Below are 22,775 nucleotides of genomic sequence, written 5' to 3'. Positions count from 1 at the left end.
GACCATAGTTACCCTATTCTGCTGCTGAACATTAGAACTTATTTCTTCTAACTGTATGTTTCTACCCATTGACCCACTTCATGGAGAAAGATGTCAGAAGGCTGTGGGGATCGGGAGCAGAAATAAGTAGGGCAAGATTTAGGGGAAAATGATAAAACGTAGATTTGTTGGTTTAGACGCAACCAAAAGGCAGTGGACGTATAGGAAGCCAGAGGATCCATGGGGCCCTGCAAGGGGTGGGTGAGCAGGAGGACTTTAGGCCTTTCACTCTGGGTCAGCCATGTAAATAAAGTTTCCGTGGCTAATAAAAATTAGATTGAGAGTCACGTATGGTGGTTAGTGCCTGTAATCCCACCTATTGGAATGATGAGATGGGAGGATTGCTTGAGGCCAGCCTGGGCAACACAGGGAAACCCCATCTCTGCAGAAAATAAAAGAACTTAGGCACGGTGGTGTGTGCCTGTAGTCCCAGCTACTGGAAGGGCTGAGGCTGAAAGATTGCTTGAGCTTAGGAGTTTGAGGCTGCAGTGACCTGTGGTCCTGCCACTGCACTCCAGATGACAGAATGAGACCGTGTCTCTAGAAGGCAGCAGTGTGGGCTCTAGGCTGGATAGACCCCTGGGCCCTACAATCCCTGAACCGTGGCAGCCTCGTCTGGAGGGCTCAGGAAGGGCAGGGAGCTGTGGCATTCCTCTTTCCAATCTGGAGCACATAGAAGAGGCTATGGGCTGCCTCAGAGTGCAGGGCCCAGGCCCCTGTAGCTGGGACAGCAGGAGGGCCAGGCTTTCCCTGAAGCCTCCTCTTTCAGAATGCGCATGGGCTTCCTGTGTCTGGTGGGGCATGAGCCAGTCCGGCTTGGTCTGTCACACGCTGACCATGGTGGAGAAACTGCACAGAGAAGCTGCACAGTGAGGGCCTGACTCAGAGTCAGTCTTGCTGAGCTGTTCCCTGCACCCTTTGGCGGGTGCCGAGGCCTGTCTTTTGGTGCCCCATGCTGCTGTCAGTGTACCGTCACCGCTGGCTCAGCGTGTGGGTCTGACTCCTCAGCCCTCCTCTCAGGAAGAGGACTCCTTGGTGGATTCATGGGGCATGAGATCACAGCAGCTGGGAAGGGTGCCTTGGCGTCTGCCTCACTGGCTGGCAGTGACGAAGAGCTGGCAGAGGAGTAGTGTGCCATTTGGCTTGGGGAAAGTGTTTGCAGCAGGGAATGTCCAGGGTGGCCCCTCTGGCTCATCTGTGCAGCTTCTCTGCAGGACACACGTGCCGCGTAGGAGGCAGGTCCAGGTCTCTCCTAAGTCAGTGGCATGGTCTGGTCCAGGGTCCTGGCTCTCTCACCCCTCACAATAACTTTATTTGGGGTCTCATTGCATGTCTTGCCTGTGCATCTGGCCAGGGCCACCTGAGTCCATCATGGTAGGTCTCTTCACTCTGAAGCTTGGGGATAAGTAATTGGGACTTTTGGTCCCTTCCCGGAAAGCCTCTGATTTTCTCATGTAAATTAGTCCAGCCCCTCCTTGGGGCTCTGCACACTCCATCGTGGATATCAGTCACGTGGCCTTGGGCGAGCTCTTCACCTTCAGCTCCAGGTTCCCATGCATCTCCACCTCGTGGGCTGTGGGTTAAAAGATTAAGTGAGGTGCAGAGTACTTCGTTCAGGGTTAGAACCTGGCTTTGTCTGACTAGTTGAGGGCTGAGTATCGCCCACGGATGAGCCTCTCCACCCCAAGGTGAGGATGTGCCCCAAAGCCCCTGACCCAGGCTGCCAGGAGGTTCAGGGTGATGGACGTTTTCCTTAGGTTCTGTTGTCCTGCCCTTTTAGGTCCAGGACCTGCAGCTGGAACGGGAGATGGCACTGGCCACCAACCGGAGCCTGGCGGAGCAGAACTTGGAGTTCCAGGGCCCCCTGGAGATCAGCCGCTCAAACCTCTCGGATAAATACCAGGAGCTCCGGAAGCTCGTGGAGCGGTGCCAGGAGCAGAAGGCAAAGCTGGGTAGGGTGGCTCCTCTGTGAACTCAGGGTCCCCATTCAGGGTTGGATGGGGCTGAGCAGCTGGAACAGCATGAAGGATGGATTCCCTGTCCCCTCCCCAGGATGGGCAAGGCCCATAGCTACTGAGGCCCACCGTGTTCCCAGCCCTCTGCTAAGTGCTTTATGTACATTTTTTGACAACAGCCATAGAAGGGTGGGGACTGTTGTTACTCTGTTTTATAGGTAAGAAAAATGAGGCTCAGAGATGGAACTTGGCTATGGTCACCCAGCTTAGAAATAGGTGGAGTTGGGATTTGAATCCAGACAGCCTGCATCCTTTGCTGCCACTGTTAACCCTGGCAGCTCAGCTTCTGTGCTTTGCTGAGCTGCTCCTGAGCTGCTCTGGGCTCTTTGTGTCCCAGGACCTGTCACGTTTGAAGGTGGGAGGGCAGTTCTGATGGTGAGAGAGCTTGACACTCAGGTTAGGTAACTCCCCTGGCTGGCAGGCAGAACTGGGTCGGTTGGGCTCTGAAGCCCGTCGTTTCCCTTCCCAGGGTGGTGTAGGTGAGACTTGGCCAAGGTCTAGGCTGGGTTCAGTCGGGCCCTTCTCTGCTCAGGAAAGTAGTCTAAGGAACTGGGCCAAAAGTGCCCATCAAGCCCACCCGAAAGGACCCTTTGGTGGACCCTGGGGTGGTGGCTGGGCCTGGATGCACACAGAGGGCATGCTAAGTGTCTTTAACACCGAATCAGGAAGCACTTTTCAAATGCCAGTCGTTCTGCCCTCCCACCTCCCTTCCAGAGAAATTTTCTTCAGCACTGCAGCCAGGGACCTTGTTAGATCTTCTGCAGGTGGAAGGCATGAAGATTGAAGAAGAGTCCGAGGTGAGAGGGCGAGGCGACACCCCTCTTCCCTTGACGGGGTGTCAGTCCCTGCAGCAGGGGCCCTTGGAAGGAGGAGCAGGTGTCTGCAAAGCATGGGACAAAGGAGCTTTCGTAGATGGCAGAGGTGAAGGACATCTTTAGTCCTGGGGAGGCCTTTTGGGTACAAATAACAGGAACTCAGTCCCACTAGCTGAAGCAGAAACAAGTGATAGTGGACAAGGGCACCTTGCAGCCCTGGATGAGAGGGCAGCACCGCAGGAGGCCCCCAGGGGCTGAGGCCAGCCCCCCACTCTGCTCTCCTTGCTTCCTGCTTCCCTCCGGGCCACCTCTTCATCCTCTGTGGGCAAACTGGTGCTGTCCACTTTGGGTGGAAGAAGCTTCCAGGCCCTCCCAGTCCCGGGGCTAGTGCTCCGCCAGGTGTTCAGTACATAAATGCAGTGGCCACTGTGGGCCTGACCTGATGCCAGGGTGCCAGGACAGAGGTGACCATGACAGAGACAGTTCTCGCCCTCAAGGGACTGACATTCTAGTGAGGGAGACAGTGCATGTACCATACGTCAGCTGTGAGAAGGGGCATATGGCCAGGGAGGAGGAGGGGGTGCCCGAGGCAGCGTGAGGTGGGAGGGCTGTAGCTGAATTTGGACCCTGGGGAAAAACAAGAGACCTTGATCCCAGCTGGCCCCTGTTGTCACTGGACCTTATGTCTTCCAGGCCATGGCCGAGAAGTTCCTGGAGGGCGAGGTGCCCCTGGAAACGTTCCTGGAGAATTTTTCCTCCATGAGGATGCTGTCCCACCTGCGCCGGGTTCGTGTGGAAAAGCTCCAGGAAGTGGTGAGGAAGCCCAGGGCTTCCCAGGAGCTGGCCGGCGATGCCCCCCCACCCCGCCCGCCACCCCCAGCGCGCCCAGTGCCCCAGGCAACGCCCCCTGTGGTTGAAGAGCAGCCGCAGCCCCCATCAGCCATGCCTCCCTACCCTTTGCCCTACAGCCCGTCCCCCAGCCTGCCTGTGGGCCCCACTGCCCATGGAGCCCTGCCACCGGCCCCTTTCCCGGTGGTGTCCCAGCCCTCCTTCTACAGCGGGCCTCTGGGCCCCACTTACCCGGCAGCCCAGCCTGGACCCAGGGGTGCTGCGGGTTACTCCTGGTCCCCACAGAGGAGCACGCCGCCCCGGCCGGGCTATCCTGGGACCCCGACTGGCGCCTCTGGGCCTGGGTACTCCTTGGTGGGAGGCAGGGCCCCCAGTCCTGGTTATCCTCAACAGTCTCCGTACCCTGCAACAGGAGGAAAACCTCCCTACCCAATACAGCCCCAGCTCCCCAGCTTCCCAGGCCAGCCCCAGCCCTCAGTGCCCCCGCAGCCCCCTTATCCCCCCGGGCCCGCCCCTCCCTATGGGTTTCCACCGCCTCCGGGGCCTGTCTGGCCTGGGTATTAGACATACTCCTGGCCTTTGGCCCCTCCCTAGTCCCACCCACGCTCAACCTTTGGCCCAGCCATCGCCGAGATTCGAGGGTCAACTGGAAGTGGCGTTGGTGCTCCCTGTGGACTTGCGTTGGCACCCAGAGGCCTTGGAGGGACAAGGCACTGGGCAGTGTGACTGGTCACGGCACTTGCTGGCCTTCTGGCTGCAGGTCCTCCTAGAAGCCCCTACTTTCAGTGCCTGGCTGCAGCGGTGCTAGCCAGGCTGGAGTCCGGCACCTCTCGCCGGTGTCTGTGTGAGTGAGCGTGTGCGCACATTTATGAGCATCTACTTGCGGCTGCGCTCAGGGCCGTCTGAACCCAGTGCAGAATTATCTCAATGAGGAGGCCCCGGGTCTCCAGCCCCTCCGTCTCCCCTGGGGTTTGGCGTATTTGACGTGGAGCCCCATGCCAAGGGATGCAGCTGTTGGTGTCTGTGCAGTCCATTCAAGGCTAGCCTGCCCACGCACTGTGGCAGGGGTTAGATTGGAGGGAGAGAACAGAGTTGGGAAAAACAACAGGTTTGAGTCCTATAAAGCCATAATTTAACTCCAGTACCTGATGTCAGACAAGCTTGACCTGTGTCCTGTTTGAGTGGTGGCAGCGCCAGCGCAGCAAGAAGGCTGGGGGTCGTGAAGATTGTCCCCAGACCTTGCTTCCACTATTTGGAGAACCCAGGGGGCTGCCTTGGGTCCTCTGGCCAGAGGGAAGGGAGCAGCTCTAGCCCTGGAGATTGTGGTCACATTGGGGCTCGTTTAGGAGTGGAGGGCCAGGTCACCTCCCCAGCCACCCTTCTCTCCTCTGGGACCCCCCACTTTAGGGTGACTTTGCCCGAGGCCCACGCATCCATCCACTCCTTTAGTGCCTTGAATCTCATTCACAAGCAGCCACCTCCCTTTCCCTCCCCTTCCCCTCACTCCTTTGATGTAATCCTCTCACCCCCAGTGTCCATCCTAAGGCATCAAAAGAGGCCCTAACGTAACTTCCCAAATGGTGCTTTTTAAAAAACACCATCACTACATTAGGGGCAGTTTTTTCGCACCTCGCTGTCTTCAGAATGTAAAGGGTGGGGATTATGGCTCTGTTTAATATGCAGCCCCCTGCACTGTGGGGTTTGGGGCATGTTCAGTAATAAGAATGAAGACAATAGACAAAGGGGTGTGATGAGTGTTAACTTGGTTGTTCCAGAGGTAAACCAGGTCTCAGGAAAGAGCCTGGAGCTGCTATTGCTTAGGAAGTTGTACGTGCCTTGACATGTCCACTACCTGAGGACCCAGCGTCTGGTGGGCCCGGGGCTGCTGGGGCCAAGGAGGGACCTTGACCTTCTGGTGCCTGCCCCTCCCCGGCCTATGTGCCATCTGCGTGACGTTCGGTCAGCGGTGCCGGTTCTTTACCAAATGTGCTTGCTTCTCCTAAGTTATTTATAAAGAGAAATCACTAATGGACTCTACTGGTTTGAGTGCTTCTGAGCTGGAAGACCGACCACCCGTATGTTTATGTAATTAATTGCCATAATAAACTTTGATGAGTCACATGTAGTGTGGTGTTGGTGGGTTTGAGTGAAGACGTGGCTGCACGTGGGTGCTTTGATTTCTTCTGCGGCCTTCAGATCGTGCTCTCTGGAGGGGCCTCTGTGATTCACGTCCCAAAGCCCCATCCTTCTGGATGTCAGCCCTCCCCTGCCTGCTCACCCCAGGGCTGGCCCTGGGAGCATTTACCTTCCCTCTCCCGCTCTTCCACTTTCCTTCTTAGAGGTTTTCCTGTTGGAGCCTGCGTTTTGCCTTGTCCTGGACCGAGAGCAATGGCGTGCAAGGCCACAGGATGCCACGAGGGGGCGTCTGGTCCTCAGCCCGCTCGGGAGGTGCCGTGATCCTGCCACCTGCCGGAGTGGCAGGACGTCGGTATGTCAGCCTGTCCGAGACTCATCTAATTCTACCCTGGGCTTGCAGGATGTGCTCAGAGGGACAGCGGGCCGCTAAACTGGCTGCGGCACCAACGGTCTAGGCCTTGGCCCAGCCTGCCTCCCTCCCCAGCGTCGCCCTGAGCTCTGCTGCTGAGCTGCCTATCCCGCGGCTGGGGAGGGCGTCCAGCTCAGCAGGAAGGGCAGCTTCGAGGGATTCCTTAGACCGGACTTCTAACAGTCCCTCAAGTCAGCCCTCCGCCTCTCCTTCCCTGCAAGGTGACAGAGGTGGCCGCCTGCGGAGGATGCCTAGAGATGCCCTGAATCGCTAGTGTTAAATACTCAGCAGGGCTGCAGGCTGTGCTGTGCTTTGAGGCGCATTATCTCCTGGAGTCTTCGCAACAGCCCTTTCATCCCCAGTTTAAATGGGAGGAAACCACAGGGCGGGTGGTTCGGTGAACGTGTTGCACAGCCTTGGGAGGAGATGGGACTTGGACTGGGTCGGTTGGGTTTCAGAGGCTGCAGGGGCTCCTCCCCACTGCCTTGGTGGTGCCAGAAGTGCCTCCCGAGGACAGAGTTGAGAGTCGCTGGGCTCCGGTCAAATGTTTACCGCCTTTCACCCCCAGTTGAACTCTGGCCTTGCCTTGCAGGTGTCCAAGGCTGAGGACACAGGACATCAGGGACAGCTGGAAGCAATTTGGCTTTGTAGGAAGAGGCTGCAAATCTCCCTCTAGGCACATAGGTCACTTGCCTTGGGTTGGTGCCAGAGTGGTGGCAGGGGACATGGAGGGGCCGACTTTCTAAGAAAGGACCGTCATGAGCTGCCTCAGCTGGTCAGCCCGCGTGTCCCACCCTGTGCTCTTTGCCTCCTGCTCTCCCTGGCCACCTCCCTCAGAGGGCAGCACACACGGGCGCTCCTCGCGCCTCCCTCCCTGCATCCCTGGGAGATCACTGGCTGCCTTTCACCAGACTACAGTGGGCCTCCCGCTGCAGGGGGACAGACCCTAAGCATCAAATTTAGAGTCTCTAGATTCCTAGCTTAGGACACTGCTCTGCTGGATGTGGTGAGGCCATATGAATGTCACGTCCTTACAGCTCTCTCTTCTTCTCCGTACTCCCAGATCCCTGGGTGCAAGATAACTTTTTTTTTCTTTTTTTTTGAGAGAATCTCATCTGGCTCCCAGGCTGGAGTGTATTGGCGCCATCTTGGCTCACTGCAACCTCCATCTCCCAGGTTCAAGCGATTCTCCTGCCTCAGCCTCTTGAGTAGCTGGGATTACAGGTGTGTGCCACCATGCCTGGCTAATTATTTGTATATTTAAAAAAAAAAAGCCTGTTGCCCAGGCTGGAGTGCAATGGCAAGATCATGGCTCACTGCAGCCTCACTCCTGGCCTCAAGTGATCCTCCTGCACCAGACTCCTGAATAACGGATTACAGGCATGTGCCTCCATGCTCAGTGAATTGACAACTTTCTTTTTGGTAGAGATGGGGTTTCACTTTATTGCCTAGGCTGGTCTGGAACTCCTGGCTTCAAGCAATCCTTCTACATTGACCTCCCAAAGTGCTGGGATTACAGGCATGAGCCACCATGCCCGGCCACGTGATGATGTGAACCTAATGTGCTAGAATCAGGGGTTGCACGCCCAAACACTCATTGGCCAGGTCACATGATTTACCCAGGAACATAATTTACTTTAGGGAATGGGCAGGGTTTGAGAGAGACACAGGTGAGTGGAAGGGGTGGCCCTGCTCTAGCAGGTTGCTGGGATGCAGGAATGAGGAGGTTGTCCGGGTCACGGAAGTGTGTCCTCCACAGCCGGGGGAAATGGACAGCAGCCCCCTGAGCACTGGCTGGGGGAGCAGTGGGCTGCCTTCACTAGCCAAGGCAGGAACTCAACAATGACACCTTGAGGACTAAAATGCTTCTATTCCATCGCATCACCAAACATCTTTTTGAAATGCATCATCCAAGTCAGCCACCCCTTGAAAAACAGTTTTCTAAAGACTCATTTCTCCTTGACTAAACTCTTTATTTTTGGTTTGGTTTTTAAGTAGGCCATGGTTGCTTTGAGGCCACTATATGGTGGCCAAACTATAGATGAAAGAGCTTTTATTTAAAAAGGCACTGATGGGAGACACTGCCCCAGATCCTTTGCCCTCCCTAAGGGCAGCCTCTCAGTTCCCTTTTGAGGAGCCCCCTCACCTCCACCAGATGTGGGAAGAAAAATGGGGCCCCTGTTTCTGGATTCCCAGCATGGTCAGGGGAAGATCTATGACCTGGGCTTGGCCATGGCGGCTCTCAGAAGGCAAGGCCTGGTTGGAAGGTGGTGGTGGTGGGTAGAAAGCCGAGCAGATTCTGGGATTACCCCACCTCATGTCCTAGTAACTTGCCTTTGCTCTTCCAGACTTAGATTCTGTGGCTTGGACCATTGATGCCTATGCTCCCACAAGATACAGCATCAAATGGTGTGGAGAAAGGCCCCGTCCTCAAAATGTGTTCCCACATTGCTTCACCTTCTTAGGGAGCCACCGCAGTGACCTCCGCATGGCATCTCCCTTGATCAGACCCGAGGCTCCTGGGTAGACCTCCCCTTCTCACTTGTAGTTAAGGAAGCCGAGGTCCCACTGGATTAGGTGTATGTCCAAGATCTCTAAGTACTAGAGGAGTCTGTTTTAGTCAAGGGAGTTATTTAAACCAAAGGAACATGTCCAACCCCATCTCTGACTCTTGGGTTAGAAGATGAACTGTGATGGGCTGATACTACCTCAGCCTGGGACGTTTAATTGCTGGGTGAAGCAAAAAACCAAGTTGGTTAAGGTTTACTAGGCATCCCTTTGTGCAGGGCCCTGGCTGGCACTGGTGCCCTGTGGGCTTGACAGCTGGTGGTCCCTGCTCTCTGGAGAGGAAGGTGTCTTTAGATGAGGGGGTTGGGGAGGGGAGTCGCAAGACGGAGAGAGTGGGGTGAGGCTGTGGGTGACCCTGGCTGGCAGCTGCGGTGAACGTGCTGAGCTGTCTTTGTGCTCAGGTGAGCAGCCTCTGACCACCACGGCTGCAGAGGTCCCCGGGAGTCCTCTTCTTGTGCCTCCCCTGAGGGATCCGCAGGGGTGGAGGCTGCACAGAAGAGGCCGGAGCGCTTGAGTTGTCAGGAAGGAGGAAAAGCACTACTTACAAAGAACTATTCAATATGCACTCGCCCAGCTATGAGCTTCCTTGTCACTGCTTACCAGGGACAGAGTCTGAGAAGAAAGCTGATTTCACTCAGGCGCCACTCCCCAGCGGGTAGGGAAAGGGGGCCCCCTTCAGACACGCCCGAGTCTCTAGCTGGAAGGCTGTTAGAGGCAGCCTTTTGGGGCTCTGCCCACCACAGCTTCCACGCGTGGAGGGGTGGCCAAGCTGTTGCGCAGCAGTGTGAGCTGGCCTGCCACTCGGAGCAGCACCTGCCACTTCCTGTCTGGAAGACTCTTGGCCTCTGTCCATGTTCTGGCCAGGGTAGATATAGGGACATCATTTCAAGTGAAGAGCAGACAATTTTCTCAGGACAAGCAGGTCTGGCTCTTGGCTTTTTGCTCCTGGATCCCAGTTCTGTGGGGTGAGAAGGAAACGTGTTAGAGGAAGACACTGCAGAGGTGATGCAGGGAGGTGGGGGACAGGACCCATGCTTTGGGCTCCATCTTGGGAATGGCTGCTGTCCTGAGCCGGGGGCTCCTCCTCCCCGCTGGCAGGTTGGCAGCTCTAGAGGGGTGTGATTACATCACGGAGCTCTTAGGGACTCTGCCTGTGTGGCCTTCCGCATGGAGTTTAAAAGTTGATTGTTAAGGTCCATGATTCCTCTGCTCTAGTTGTCAAACCAGCTCGTATAACCTAAACAACTGACATTTGTCTTTCCCTTTACAAGAATCAAGATGCTGGGGGTCCCCTATTCATGTATGGGCAGGGTAGGACCGAGGGGAGGCACTGAGTGGCTGCTGCTCACCCCCAGGATGGTGGGGGACCCCGGGGTGCTGGGGTCAGGCTGGAGACAGGCTCACCGTTACAGCCTCTGGGCCCCATGCAGGTCGTAGTCACTGTCGGAGGAGTTGTCAGGCTGTGTGGAGGAGCGATGCAGAGCTCCTTCCAGAGCTGGGGAAAGAAAGGATGCTGTTTGCAGAGGGTTTGTGACTCCACAGAGCCCCTTGGGTCCTAAAGCCGCTGCCCACAGCGGGTTGGAAGATCACAGGGGCTTTATGAGCCGGTGACAGCCCGGTATCTGTTTTGATCAAATCAGCCAAATGTTCACTAATGATGCTGAACTCCAGGCTCCCTGGGGCTTAATTGGTAACGGCCAGTCAGGGAGGCTTTAGTGCAGCGCTCCTGCAGTCCACTTAATGGCTCTCTTCTGGCCCGGAGGAATCCAAGGGGCCTCATTTACCATCCAGGCCCCTCAAGGCCCTGCAGCGAAACAGGCCCATTAGGTCACAGCAAGGCTGGGGTTGATGGCTTTCTGAGTGCATTTTTCTCTTCAAATGAGTAGTTCGTGGTCTCAAACAGGACAGCTGGGGCCTGTAAAGGCTACATCCCTTCCGCACCCCTGCTGCATCCAGCAACGTTTGATCCCCCTGCACCCCAGGGTCTCCCTTCTCTCTTTGGGCCATCACCCCACCTTCAAGGGCATCACGTGACCTGCCTTGGCAGCCTGCTCCAGCCCTGTCTGCGTGCCTAGGAACACCCACTGGTGCTTACCTGGATACGCTGACAGGCGGGAGTTCCTGGGAGGTTGGCTGTATTCGTTATCCACATGGGAGGCTGTGGGGTTCTCCACATGGGACCGGATGGTCGCTGTGTGGTTGCGATGGAAAGACACTGGGTAGATGGTAGGAGACAGTGTCATTAGACTTGTGGCTGTGTCCTCCGCCTCCTTCCCCAGCAGGTGCCCAGAACGTTAATCTCCTATTCCCGTGATGTGGTGGGGAGAGGGCAAAGGCACTCACAGCCCCTTCAGTGCCTCCCCCTCTCCTCTCTTCCTGGGAGGTTCATGCTAGCAGGGTCAGCAGCAGACTTTGAGAGCTGGTTTGGGAACCAGCAATCTGACTGGCGGGGTGGGGCCTTCCGTGAGTCAGTCATCAAGCATTTGCCAAGCAGGAGACTGGAGCACAGGTCATAGGACAGATATGCTCCCTGCCATCCAGGAACTGAGGGTCTGTATGTTATTAAGCAAGGCTGGGCAACACAGAGTCTTCTTGAAGGATTTGGCCCTGGACTTGGGAAGGAGGAAGAAGGTGGAAGGGGAGGCAGGAAGAGCACCATGTCTCCATCCATTAGGGTGTCTCTGGCTGTGGCTGGAAGGAGGGAGGATGAAGACCAGGGATGGTGTTGGGCTGGCTGCACCAAAATGTCCTAATACTGGCCCTGTAAGTTGTTCCATGATAAAAATAGCTTGGACAGCCCTTCTTAATGGATCCTTGCTTTGGAGATGGGCAATACAAAAATGCCCATTAAGGTTCTGATAAGTCCTGAAATAGCCATGCTTAGCTGTGCCTAACTCATGGTTTTCCAGATCTGTTGATCAGGGAGGTCTCCTTTGTGAGTGCTGCCTGTTAACATCCACTGGCCACTGTGTTGGGGAATACTGCTGGAGGAGGCGAATGCTGTTGGGGACCCTAGAGATGAGGCGAGGCACAGAAAGGATACCATGAGATGTTTCTACACTCTGAGGCTTCAGTGGTAGAAACCGCTCAGCCATCTGCCCATCAAGAAGCCTCCGCCCTCCCTGGTGTGGGGACTTCTGTTGGCCACAGTCACACGTCAGACAAGCACCGTGGAGATCAGAGGCTTCAAGCAGCCACAGGCTCCGTCTGTGGTCAGCAGAGAGCCTCGACTCTGCCTCCATGGTCTCTGTCCAGCACCTGAGGGAGGCTCCTGCCTCCGGGGACACTTACTGTTCTGATTCATTCCCGTTGGGCCAATCCACTGGCGCTGCTTCTTCTGGCGGACTGGGCAAGAGACGGGAAAGGCGCATCAGAGTGGTGGGGGAAGGTGGGCGTGGGGGTAGGCAGGGGTGGGGACGGGGCAGGGCCTGGGAGGGAGATGGTGGCAGCAGGTGCAGCTGAGGGCAGGGCTGCTGGGCTCTGCCCCCTGGAGTCTCTCATCAACCTCGGTTTCCTAACTTGCTCGGGAAGGGAATTGGAGCCATCATGTGCCAAAAGAGAGGCCAAGGATGGTGTAGAGGTGGCTGGCTCCCCAGGAGAAAAGACCACAGGCGTTTAGAACTAGACCTGGGCAGGCACTAGGACCCAACACTGCCCTGCTGAGCCTTCTGTTCCCAATCTCTCCCCTCTCACTTCTCTGTCTGAATAATTTCCTCTTAAGTTCTGCAAGGCAAGGAGAACAACCCGCCACGTTCACAAGGTGTGTGATCGCCCATTTGGTAGATGAAGAAACTGAGGGTTGGAGAGAGGAAGTGTCCCAATCAGCATCCCGGGCAGTGGTAAGTGGTGGGGCTAGGCCTGGGATGTGTGTCTCCTGCCATCAAAGGCTGTGCTGAACACCCTCTGGGCCTGCCACAGCCTTGGGAATGGCCACACCCCTGGCCTGGAGTGGGTCTCAGCTGGGTGCCAGAGATGGACACATTGGCAATTGCAATTTTGTTTACTTTCTGTTTCTGTTACTTGGGGCAGAAAATGGCTAATGGGCAGGAGAAGGGAAGGCTGGGGGGCGAAGCAGAGGTGCCCTGCACGCCCAGCTCTCTGGAGGCACAACCCCTCCTCTGGGAGACTCCAGTGCAGCCCCTCCAGTCTCTGCACATGGGAATGGAGCCACTCAGGACTACGACACCTACATTTCTTCACCAGCTTCTTGTAGGCAAGGGGGCCGCACACGACCAGCAGCACCCCCAGGAGCACCAGGGCCAGGATGATGCTTGCCACGGTGCCTGCGGCTGGGCCTGCCGGATTTGGATCCTGGCCTGGGGAGGCAGGAAGAGTTAGGTCAGTCCCAGCCCTGGGGAGAAAAACTGTGGGAGGGAAGCTGCTGGCTGCCTGGCTTCCACCAGTCACCCTTGCTCATCCGAGAAATCACTAGCATGCACGGAAGGCAGTGATCTATTTGACTGTCCCTCCATCCATCTCTAGAACTCCCTGCTACCCACTCACCCACCCACCATTTATCATCTAACAGTTGATCATCTAGCTATCATTTGCCACACTTGTTATAAGTTATTTAATTTTCTACCATTTTCCAGTTGTTAGTGATCACCTTGCCATCATATACTATCATAAAGCAACATATGATCTTATACCAATAGCCAGCTGGGCCTCTATTCTTTTTTTTTTTTTTTTTTTTGAGACGGAGTCTCGCTCTGTCGCCCAGGCTTGAGTGCAGTGGCGCAATCTCGGCTCACTGCAAGCTCCGCCTCCCGGGTTTACGCCATTCTCCTGCCTCAGCCTCCCGAGTAGCTGGGACTACAGGCGCCCGCCACCATGCCCAGCTAATTTTTTGTATTTTTAGTAGAGACGGGGTTTCACCGTGTTAGCCAGGATGGTCTCGATCTCCTGACCTCGTGATCCACCCGCCTCAGCCTCCCAAAGTGCTGGGATTACAGGTGTGAGCCATTGTGCCCAGCCGGGCCTCTATTCTTGATCCATCCATCCATCTGTCCATTCATCCTTCTGTTCATCCATCCATCTATCCATCCACCCACCCACTCATCCATCCATCCATCTGTCCATTAATCCTTCTATTCATCCATCCATCCATCCATCTGTCCATCCATCCACTCACCCACTCATCCATCCATCCATCTGTCCATTCATCCTTCTGTTCATCCATCCATCCATCCATCCACCCACCCACCCACCGATCCATCCATCCATCCACCCACCCACTGATCCGTCCATCCACCCACCCACCCACCCACCCACTGATCCATCCATCCATCCATCCATCCATCCATTTCTCTTTTTACTTGCCATTTAGTTACCATTCATGTAGCAAATATGTGCTATCTACCATTTGATTTTCTGGCTTCCACCTTGCAAAAGTAGAAGGTAGAAGGAGAAGTTCTATGACTCATCAACTGCCTGACAGTGATCTCTGCCTGTTGCTTGCCCTGTCTCCTGTTATTGTTCATGCCCATTGCTGTCTGAGTACTCTTGCTCCCTGGCCCTCCAGTTTCCCTCTCTCCATCCTTTCTGGGTCTCTGGGACTCTCTGTCTAGCTCCCCAGGGCTGCCCTTTAGAGACATGCACCCTGACCAGGTCCTAGAGGTAAAGTTGTGTAACTGCTTCCACCCACTGTGGGCTGTGGCCAACTCACATGTGACAAACACCTTCTTGCAGTAGGACTTTCTCTCCGTAAGTTCGTAGCACTGCGACAGCTTCTCATGGGGACAAGAGAGCCCCCAGGATGTTGGGTCATCAGCATCCAGCACTCGATGGGAGTTGAAGCCGCCACACTGCTGCTCCCGGCATACCTCCTCCCACCGCAGCGAGCTCCTGGCTGAAGAGCTCTCGCACAGGGCTGCCCACTGAGCCCCCTGGCGCACCTCCACGGTGCCTTCACAGATGCTGCTGCCCCCTACCAGACGGCTCTGCACCTTGGGCTGGAAACCTGAGAGGGGAAGCAATGGGAAAGGAGGGTGCAAATGTGGCCCTGAGCCTTTGTGCTGCTTCCTGGGGCCCCATGCCACTGACAAATCGCTGCTTCATGGGGCCCCCCTGGTTAGGGGAAGGCACTGTATGGGACCACCAGAAGAGGCAGCCTTCCTTTCTGCCCTTCCCTTCTTCTGGTACCCTCTGTGGCTCTTCCCCTGACCCAGCACTGTCTCTGGTGCCTCTGGGCAGCTGCCAGCACCATCCGGAGACACAGCAGCATAGGCGCTTTCTGCAAGGAACCTGTTGGCAGCCACCAGCAGGGAGTCGGCCCCATGCCAGGTGGAGGTAAGAGAAGAGCGTGGGAAATAGGCTCCACCTGGGTCCACTTCCCACTTGGAAACATCCTGTCATTCTCCCACTGCACTTTGGGAAGAAGAAGGACTTTTCAGAAGAGGTAAACTGAGGCCCAGGGGTTGGAAAGACCTACTACCCTGAGTCCTGGCAGTTCACAGTTGGGACAGATCCTGCTGTCCAGGCACTGAACGCTGAGGGCCAGGCTTTCAGCAAGTGGGGCCTGGCTCAACAGAGGCACGCATTTATTTCTGCCTGCCAAGGTGGGGCCTGTGAGTCCGTAGCTGAGGCCCACGCACGCTCAGTTTAGAGAGAGTTGTGATCTCACCAGCTTTGGCCAGTTTCCGTAGCAACATCCACCTTCAAAGCCCTAGTAAATCTATTTAGAAGAAGCTTCAAAGGTAAGAACGCTGGGTATGGTTTTACAGGTTGTAGCCTGCAGGAAGGATAGTAGCTGAGGGACGGGTGGGATTGCGAGCCAGCCCTGCTCCCCTCATCAGACCAAGAGACCCTTGGGAGCTGCTTCTGCTGGGGGAGGGGCAGCATTTTACTAATTTACACCAGGTACTCGGCATGCTTGCAGGACAGCCAGGTGGCCCCGAGCAGTGATTCCTAGATTTGTGCACATAAATCGCTGAGGACCTTGCTGAAAAGTGGATTCTGATTCGGAAGGTCTGGGCTGGAGCCTGAGCACCTGCATTTCTAACCTGCTGCTGCGGGTCCAGGACCACACTGAGTCACCAAGGCTGAGACAACAGGCTCTAGAGTGACCCTGCTTGAACAGAAATCCCAGCAAGTGCTCCATAGTACTGGGCAAGAGGTTTAGCCTCTCTAAACCTCAGCCTCCTCACTGTAAAAAGGGATGATAATAATAACACCCACCTCCTAAGGCCATGTGGAAAATTTAGAACGCCCAGGAACGGTCCCTGCACGAAGTAAGCTCTCGGTAAGTACAATCTGGACTTTACTGAGAACCCTTCTGACCATAGGAACCCGCTACTTCCGGAGGGAGGTGTGCTGCGAGGATTCTCCCTTCATTTCAGCTGTGGTTTCTTGCCTTTAGTTTTCTTCATTGATCCTAGTTTGGCCCACTGGGGTCTCGCAGACTCAGTCTCACCTGCCTCCTCCCCTCAACCACACAGCGGCATCATTCTCTTTACTTTGTCAGCGCACGGCTCAGGACCCTCTGCAGAGCCCTCCTGGGGGCTGTCTCTGTTTCTCTCTTTGCCTGCTGTGCTCTTACCCCCGGGCCTCAGGGCCCTCCCACCTCTCACCATTGCTGCAATGTCAACCCTTGGGATTTATAAACGCCCCTCCTGCAAGGCCCACCCCTCCAAGTGTCCCATCTTTGGCACGTGCCACAATTCCTACCTAGACATTTTTTTCTCCCCTGAATCCACGAAAAGACTTCGCCTCCTCCTGGAAGTCCTGCCGACTCCCCTTCCCCATGTGGCAGCTGAGCCAGTGGTTTCTTTGGGCTTGGGGTGTGTAGCTTTGCCGAGATTACCAAGGCATTCAGTGTGGATGCATCCTCCCCACCCCAACCCTTCTTACCTCTTAGAGGCTAAGACCAGGCCTCCACTTCCCTTGTATTCTCCATAGTGCCCCGTGCTGCACGTATGTTCCCTGACCTTCTGGCATGCTCTGTGACCCCACCTAGGGCAGCAGGTGTCATGGGGCTTGGCCAGGTCTCACTTACCTGAGCAGAGGAGGGCAAGAACTTGGCCACTGTTCTGGGGCTTGATTTTCCTGAAGCAATGCTCCAGGGAGGTACAGCTCGAGTTCTGGATCTTCCATTGGACGGGCAAGGGCTGGTGTTCCCGCAGCTCCCCTGGGTCTTGGGCTCTGCCTGCCTCGGTCTCTGGCAGATGCTTCAAGAAGGAGCCACACTGGAGGCTGCTGCAGAGGAAGTTCTCCAGGACGTGGGTCTTGTCCTGGGCCTTGTCCTGGGCCTCAAAGCTGATGGTACCCCCCAGGCTGCCGCTGTAGAACTCCACCACGCCGGCACAGTGCCGGCCACCAGCCTGTGCCACCAGCTGCAGCCTGGGAGGAGCTGGGAGAGGAGAGAGCGGGAGGAGGAGCCAGCCTGAGCGCCGAGGGCTCCTGGGCACTCCTTGCTGTTTGGCCCCAACTTGTGGACAACTGCTGACCAACACTTGGCCTTGGGAGGTGGTGGGGTCCCAAATATTACGTAGAACACATCAATACTAAACATTTCCACTTTATCGGAAATTCAAATGTAACTGGGCATCCTGGGTTTTTATTTGCTAGCTCTGACTCCCTACGGGGGGTTCAGAATCCTCTTACCTGTGGGCTCTGGAGTTGTGGTGGGCGGGGGCCTTGTGGGTGGAGGTGTTGTCGTCTGGGGCTCTGCAATGAGACACTCTGGTGAGGGAGGAATGGGTGGTATGGGGAGGGCCGGGGGCAGCTGGCAACCTTGAGAGGACCAGGAGCTCCTGGCATGAACGCCGCTTGGCACACCAGGTCCGCTTGACCCACACATTGTAAGCCTCCTGAGAGGCGGGAAGTACCACCCCACTTCACAGATGGAAGAATGGAGGTTCAGAGGCGCTGATGAAGTCAGTGATTGGCAGAACTAGGTCCTCCATTGCCATCCTACAGATGGGTGCTGGCCCCTTCCAGTCTCCCTCCTGGGTATGTGTCTTGGGAGTAGTTATAAACTGGGGTCCCCCCACCCCTTCCACCAGCCGGCTCAGACCCTAGATCACAGGCCTTGGGCAGTCTCCTCGGGGCTGGCGCCCAGGCCCAGGGTGCCCATGTGGCTGGCTAGTTACCCACCTAAGCAGGTCAGGCCCAGAGGGCGACACACGTCTCTTCCGCTGTGGCTGCAGTTGGAGAAGGAGCCCAGGCGTCCGTAGCAGGTGATTTGGCTCTGATGTCTGTCGGTGATAAGGAAGGGACCAAGGCTTAAGGGCACCCCACAGTTCAGTCGCTGGCAGACTTTTGACGCTTGATTGGGGTCCTCCCAGTGGTTGGCGCTCCGGCCCCAGCTCTGGCTGCAAACCATGTGCCATCCGTACTTGATGTAGACCTCCAGCTGGCCCTGGCACCTCGAGTTGGAACGGGTGAGCCTTGTCTGGAAATCTGGGGGTCAGAAAGGTGTGGTGGGGGTCAGGCTGGGAGGGGTTCCCCACTGGAACCCCTCACTACCCTCTCTCTACGAGGCCCCATGCCCAGTCAAGCTCCCTCCTGCCCCGTGGGCTGCCTGCCTCACCCCTTGTGAGCTTCATCCCTTCTGGGGCACTGCAGGGGCTTCCCAGAGGAGGGCCCTGACCCAGGCAGTCCCGAAGCTGGACCCAGGAGGGTGGGGCTCCAGATTTCAGAGTCAGAAGGGAGCTCAGATAAATGGGCAAGGTGTTCTTGGCACCCACTGTCCAGCAGGATGGCCCCTGTCCTAGAAATTCTGTCTCAAGGGGTCTGAGATTGGGGCTGGTGTCTGCTTTTTAAACGATCTTTAGAAATTAATTTTAGGCCAGGTGTGGTGGCTCATGCCTGTAATCCCAGCACTTTGGGAGGCTGAGGCAGGCAGACCACCTGAGGTCAGGAGTTCGAGACCAGCCTGGCCAACATGGTGAAACAGTGTCTCTACTAAAAAAAAGAAAAAATACCAAAAATTAGCTGGGTGTGGTGGCGGGCGCCTGTAATCCCAGCTACTCGGGAGGCTGAGGCAGGAGAATCGCTTGAACCAGGGAGGCAGAGGTTGCAGTGAGCCAAGATCGTGCCACTGCACTCCAACCTGGGTGACAGAGCAAGATTCCATCTAAAAAAAAATTAATTTTAATGAGGTAAATTTACATACAGTGAAATGCACTCATTTTAAGGGTACTGTTCAATGGAATTTGACAAATGTATATATGCATATAACCACCACCATAATCTAGATATGGAACATTTCCATCATCTAGAAAGTTCCCTAAGGCCCCTTTATAGTTAATTTCCCTGAATCTAGCCTCAGGCAAACACTGATCTGCTTTCTGTCACAAAAGATGAGTTTTGCCTGCGCTACAGTGTCATAGACATGGACTCATACAGCAGGTGTTTTATTTTGTTTGGTTTGGCTTTTTTTGCTTAGCATGTATTTGAGATTTAACTATGTCATTGGACGCATGAGTAGTTCATTCCTTTTTATTGCCGAGTAACAGTTCACTACATGCACATGCCACATTTGTTTTCCATTCACCATTTGATTTGTTTCCGGGTTTTGCCTACTACAAATAAAGCTGCTGTGAACATTCACATATGGGTCTTTGTGTGGGCGTTTCCATTTCTCTTGGGTAAATACCTAGGAGTGGAATTGCTGGGTCATGGGCAGACATGTGGCTTGTGTGATTTTATCAAACTCCATGAGGGGAAAAATATACGTGTGTGTACGGTGTGTGTGTCTGTGTGGTGTGGTGTGTGTGGAGTGTGTGTGGTAGGTATGTGTGTGTGGTGTGTGTGGTGTGTGTAGTGTGTGTGGTGTGTGTGTGTGGTGTGTGTGGTGTGTGGTGTGTGTAGTGCATGTTGTGTGTGTGTGGTGTGTGTGGTGTGCGTGTGGGATGTGTGGTGTATGTGGTGTGCGGTGTGTGTGGTGTGGTGTAGTGTATGTGATGTATGTGTGTGTGTGGTGTGTAGTGTGGTTATATGTATGTGGGGTGTGTGTGGTGTGTGTGGTGTGGTTGTGTGTATGTTGGGTGCGTGTGTGGTGTGTGTGGTGTGTGTAGTGTGTGTGGTGTGTGTGTGGTTGTGTGTATGTGGGGTGTGTAGTGTGTGTGTGTGGTTGTATGTGGGGTTTGTGTGGTATGTATAATGTGTGTGGTGTGGTGCGTATGTGTGGTGTGTGTAGTGTGTGTGGTGTGTGTGTGGTGTGTGTGTGGTTGTGTGTATGTGGGGTGTGTGGTGTGTGTGTGGTGTGGTTGTGTGTATGTGTGGTGTGTGTGGTGTATGTGGGGTGTGTGTGGTGTGTGTGGTTATGTGTATGTGGGGTGTGTGGTGTGTGTGTGGTGTGGTGTGGTTGTGTGTATGTGTGGTGTGTGTGGTGTATGTGGGGTGTGTGGTGTGTGTGTGGTGTGGTTGTATGTATGTGGGGTGTGTGTGGTGTGGTGTGGTTGTGTGTATGTGGGTATGTGTGGTGTGTGTGTGTGTGGCATATGTATGTGGGGTGTGTGGGGTGTGTGTGTGGTGTGGTGTGGTTGCGTGTATGTGTGGTATGTGTGGTGTGTGTGTGTGTGTGTTGTATGTGGGGTGTGTGGGGTGTGTGTGTGTGGTATGGTGTGGTTGCGTGTATGTGTGGTGTATGGGGTGGGTGTGTGTGGTGTGTGTTTGGTGTGGTTGTATGTATGTGGGGTGTGTGTGTGGTGTGTGTGGAGTGTGTGTGGGGTGTGTGTGTGTGGCATATGTGTGGGGTGTGTGTGTGGTTGTGTGTATGCGTGGTGTGTGTGGGGTGTGTGTGTGAGGTGTGTGTGGGGTGTGTGGTGTGGTTGTGTGTATGTGTGGTGTGTGTGGGGGGTGTGGGGTGTGTGTGGTGTGTGTGTGGCGTGTGTGGGGCGTGTGTGTGGGTGTGTGTGGTGTGTGGTGTGGGTGGGGGTGTGTGGGGGTGGGGTGTGTGTGGCGCATGTGTGGGGTGTGTGTGGGGTGTGTGTGGGGTGTGTGTGTGGGGTGTGTGGGGTGTGTGTGGGGTGTGTGGGGTGTGTGTGTGGGGTGTGTGTGTGGGGTGTGTGGGGTGTGTGTGGGGTGTGTGTGTGGGGTGTGGGGTGGGGTGTGTGTGGGGTGTGTGGGTGTGTGTGTGGGGTGTGTGTGTGGGGTGTGTGTGTGGGGTGTGTGGGGGTGTTGTGTGGGGTGTGTGTGGGGTGTGTGTGTGGGGTGTGTGGGGTGGTGTGTGGGGTGTGTGTGTGGGGTGTGTGGGGTGGTGTGTGTGGGGTGTGTGGGGTGTCTGTGTGGGGTGTGTGTGTGGGGTGTATGTGTGGGTGGGTGTGTGGGGTGGTGGGTGGGGGTGTGTGGGGGTGTCTGTGTGGGGTGTGTGGGGTGTGTGTGGGGGGTGTATGTGTGGGGTGTGTGTGGGGTGTGTGTGGGGGGTGTGGGGTGTGTGTGTGGGGTGTGTGTGGGGTGTGTGTGTGGGGTGTGTGGCGTGTGTGTGGGGTGTATGTGTGGCGTGTGTGTGGGGTGTATGTGTGGGGTGTGTGGGGTGTGTGTGGGGTGTGTGGGGTGTGTGTGTGGGTGTGTGTGTGGGGTGGTGTGTGGGGTGTGTGTGGGGTGCTTGTGGGGTGTGTGTGGGGTGGTGTGTGGGGTGTGTGGGGTGTGTGTGTGGGGTGTGTGTGTGGGGTGTGTGTGTGGGGTGTGTGGGGTGTGTGTGTGGGGTGTGTGTGGGGGTGTGTGTGTGGGTGTGTGGGTGTGTGTGTGGGGTGTGTGTGGGGTGTGTGTGGGGTGTGTGTGGGGTGTGTGGGGTGTATGTGTGGGGTGTGTGTGGGGTGTGTGTGGGTGTGTGTGTGGGGTGTATGTGTGGGGTGGGTGTGTGGGGTGTGTGGGGTGTGTGTGGGGGGTGTGGTGTGGGGTGTGTGTGGGGTGTGTGTGGGGGGGGTGTGGGGTGTGTGGGGTGTGTGTGTGGGGTGTCTGGCGTGTGTTGGGTGTATGTGTGGCGTGTGTGTGGGGTGTATGTGTGGGGTGTGTGTGGGGTGTGTGTGGGGTGTGTGTGGCGTGTGTGTGGGGTGTATGTGTGGCGTGTGTGTGGGGTGTATGTGTGGGGTGTGTGTGGTGTGTGTGGGGTGTATGTGTGGCGTGTGTGTGGTGTGTGTGGGGTGTATGTGTGGGGTGTGTGTGGGGTGTGTGTGTGGGGTGTCGGCGTGTGTGTGGGGTGTTGTGTGGCGTGTGTGTGGGTGTATGTGTGGGGTGTGTGTGGGTGTGTGTGGGGTGTGTGTGGTGGGGTGTGTGTGGTGTGTGTGGCGTGTGTGTGGGGTGTATGTGTGGCGTGTGTGTGGTGTGTGTGGGGTGTGTGTGGGGTGTGTGTGGGGTGTGTGTGTGGGGTGTGTGCGATGTGTGTGTGGCCTGTGTGTGGGGTGTCTGGGTGTGTGTGTGTGGGGTGTCTGTGTGGGGTGTGTGTGGGGTGTGTGTGTGGCGTGTGTGTGGGGTGTGTGTGGGGTGTGTGGCGTGTGTGTGGGGTGTGTGTGATGTGTGTGTGGCGTGTGTGTGGGGGGTGTATGTGTGGCGTGTTTGTGGGTGTGTTGTGGGGTGTGTGTGGGGTGTGTGGGGTGTGTGTGATGTGTGTGTGGCGTGTGTGTGGGGTGTATGTGTGGCGTGTGTGGTGTGTGGGGTGTGTGTGTGCGGTGTGTGTGGGGTGTGTGTGGGGTGTGTGTGTGGGGTGTGTGTGATGTGTGTGTGGCGTGTGTGTGGGGTGTATGTGTGGGGTGTGTGTGTGGCGTGTGTGGGGTGTGTGTGGGGTGTGTGGTGTGTGTGTGGGGTGTGTGTGTGGGGTGTGTGGGGTGTGTGTGCAGTGTGTGGCGTGTGTGTGGGGTGTATGTGTGGTGTGTGTGTTGTTGGCGTATGTGTGGGGTGTGTGTGATGTGTGTGTGGCGTGTGTGTGGGGTGTATGTGTGGGTTGTGTGTGTGATGTGTGTGTGGCGTGTGTGTGGGGTGTATGTGTGGGGTGTGTGTGGG

At 55.9% G+C, this 22,775-nt stretch overlaps 2 protein-coding genes and 1 pseudogene across 6 annotated transcripts in view; 2 read left to right on the top strand and 1 right to left on the bottom strand.

Moving 5' to 3' along the window:
* Positions 1-5,839, top strand: part of VPS37C (VPS37C subunit of ESCRT-I) — a 31,662-nt gene extending 25,823 nt beyond the window's left edge. For all 4 annotated transcript variants that reach the window (XM_010384949.2, XM_030918664.1, XM_030918666.1 and 1 more), the window contains exons 3-5: positions 1,820-1,991; positions 2,769-2,851; positions 3,563-5,839. In XM_010384949.2, the coding sequence (XP_010383251.1) occupies positions 1,820-1,991; positions 2,769-2,851; positions 3,563-4,282 (975 nt within the window). In that variant the 3' untranslated portion in view covers positions 4,283-5,839. The remainder of the gene's footprint in view (positions 1-1,819; positions 1,992-2,768; positions 2,852-3,562) is intronic.
* LOC115893556 lies at positions 4,884-5,839 on the top strand (annotated as a pseudogene). Its single transcript, XR_004053577.1, has one exon. The product of XR_004053577.1 is annotated as an uncharacterized LOC115893556 (transcript).
* Positions 5,840-8,215: 2,376 nt separating this feature from the next.
* CD5 (CD5 molecule) overlaps positions 8,216-22,775 on the bottom strand; it is a 29,007-nt gene continuing 14,447 nt past the window's right edge. The window contains exons 3-11 of the mRNA XM_010384952.2: positions 17,925-18,230; positions 17,433-17,495; positions 16,825-17,178; positions 14,497-14,790; positions 13,022-13,147; positions 12,123-12,176; positions 10,927-11,046; positions 10,236-10,326; positions 8,216-9,789 (exon numbers count right to left, since the gene is read on the bottom strand). Of these exons, the coding sequence (XP_010383254.1) occupies positions 10,238-10,326; positions 10,927-11,046; positions 12,123-12,176; positions 13,022-13,147; positions 14,497-14,790; positions 16,825-17,178; positions 17,433-17,495; positions 17,925-18,230 (1,406 nt within the window). The 3' untranslated portion in view covers positions 8,216-9,789; positions 10,236-10,237. The remainder of the gene's footprint in view (positions 9,790-10,235; positions 10,327-10,926; positions 11,047-12,122; positions 12,177-13,021; positions 13,148-14,496; positions 14,791-16,824; positions 17,179-17,432; positions 17,496-17,924; positions 18,231-22,775) is intronic.

The sequence above is a fragment of the Rhinopithecus roxellana genome, chromosome 15 (genome assembly GCF_007565055.1).
Source record: "Rhinopithecus roxellana isolate Shanxi Qingling chromosome 15, ASM756505v1, whole genome shotgun sequence".
In the NCBI taxonomy this organism is placed as follows: Eukaryota; Metazoa; Chordata; class Mammalia; order Primates; family Cercopithecidae; genus Rhinopithecus; species Rhinopithecus roxellana.
This window is presented reverse-complemented; position numbering and strand designations above follow the sequence as displayed.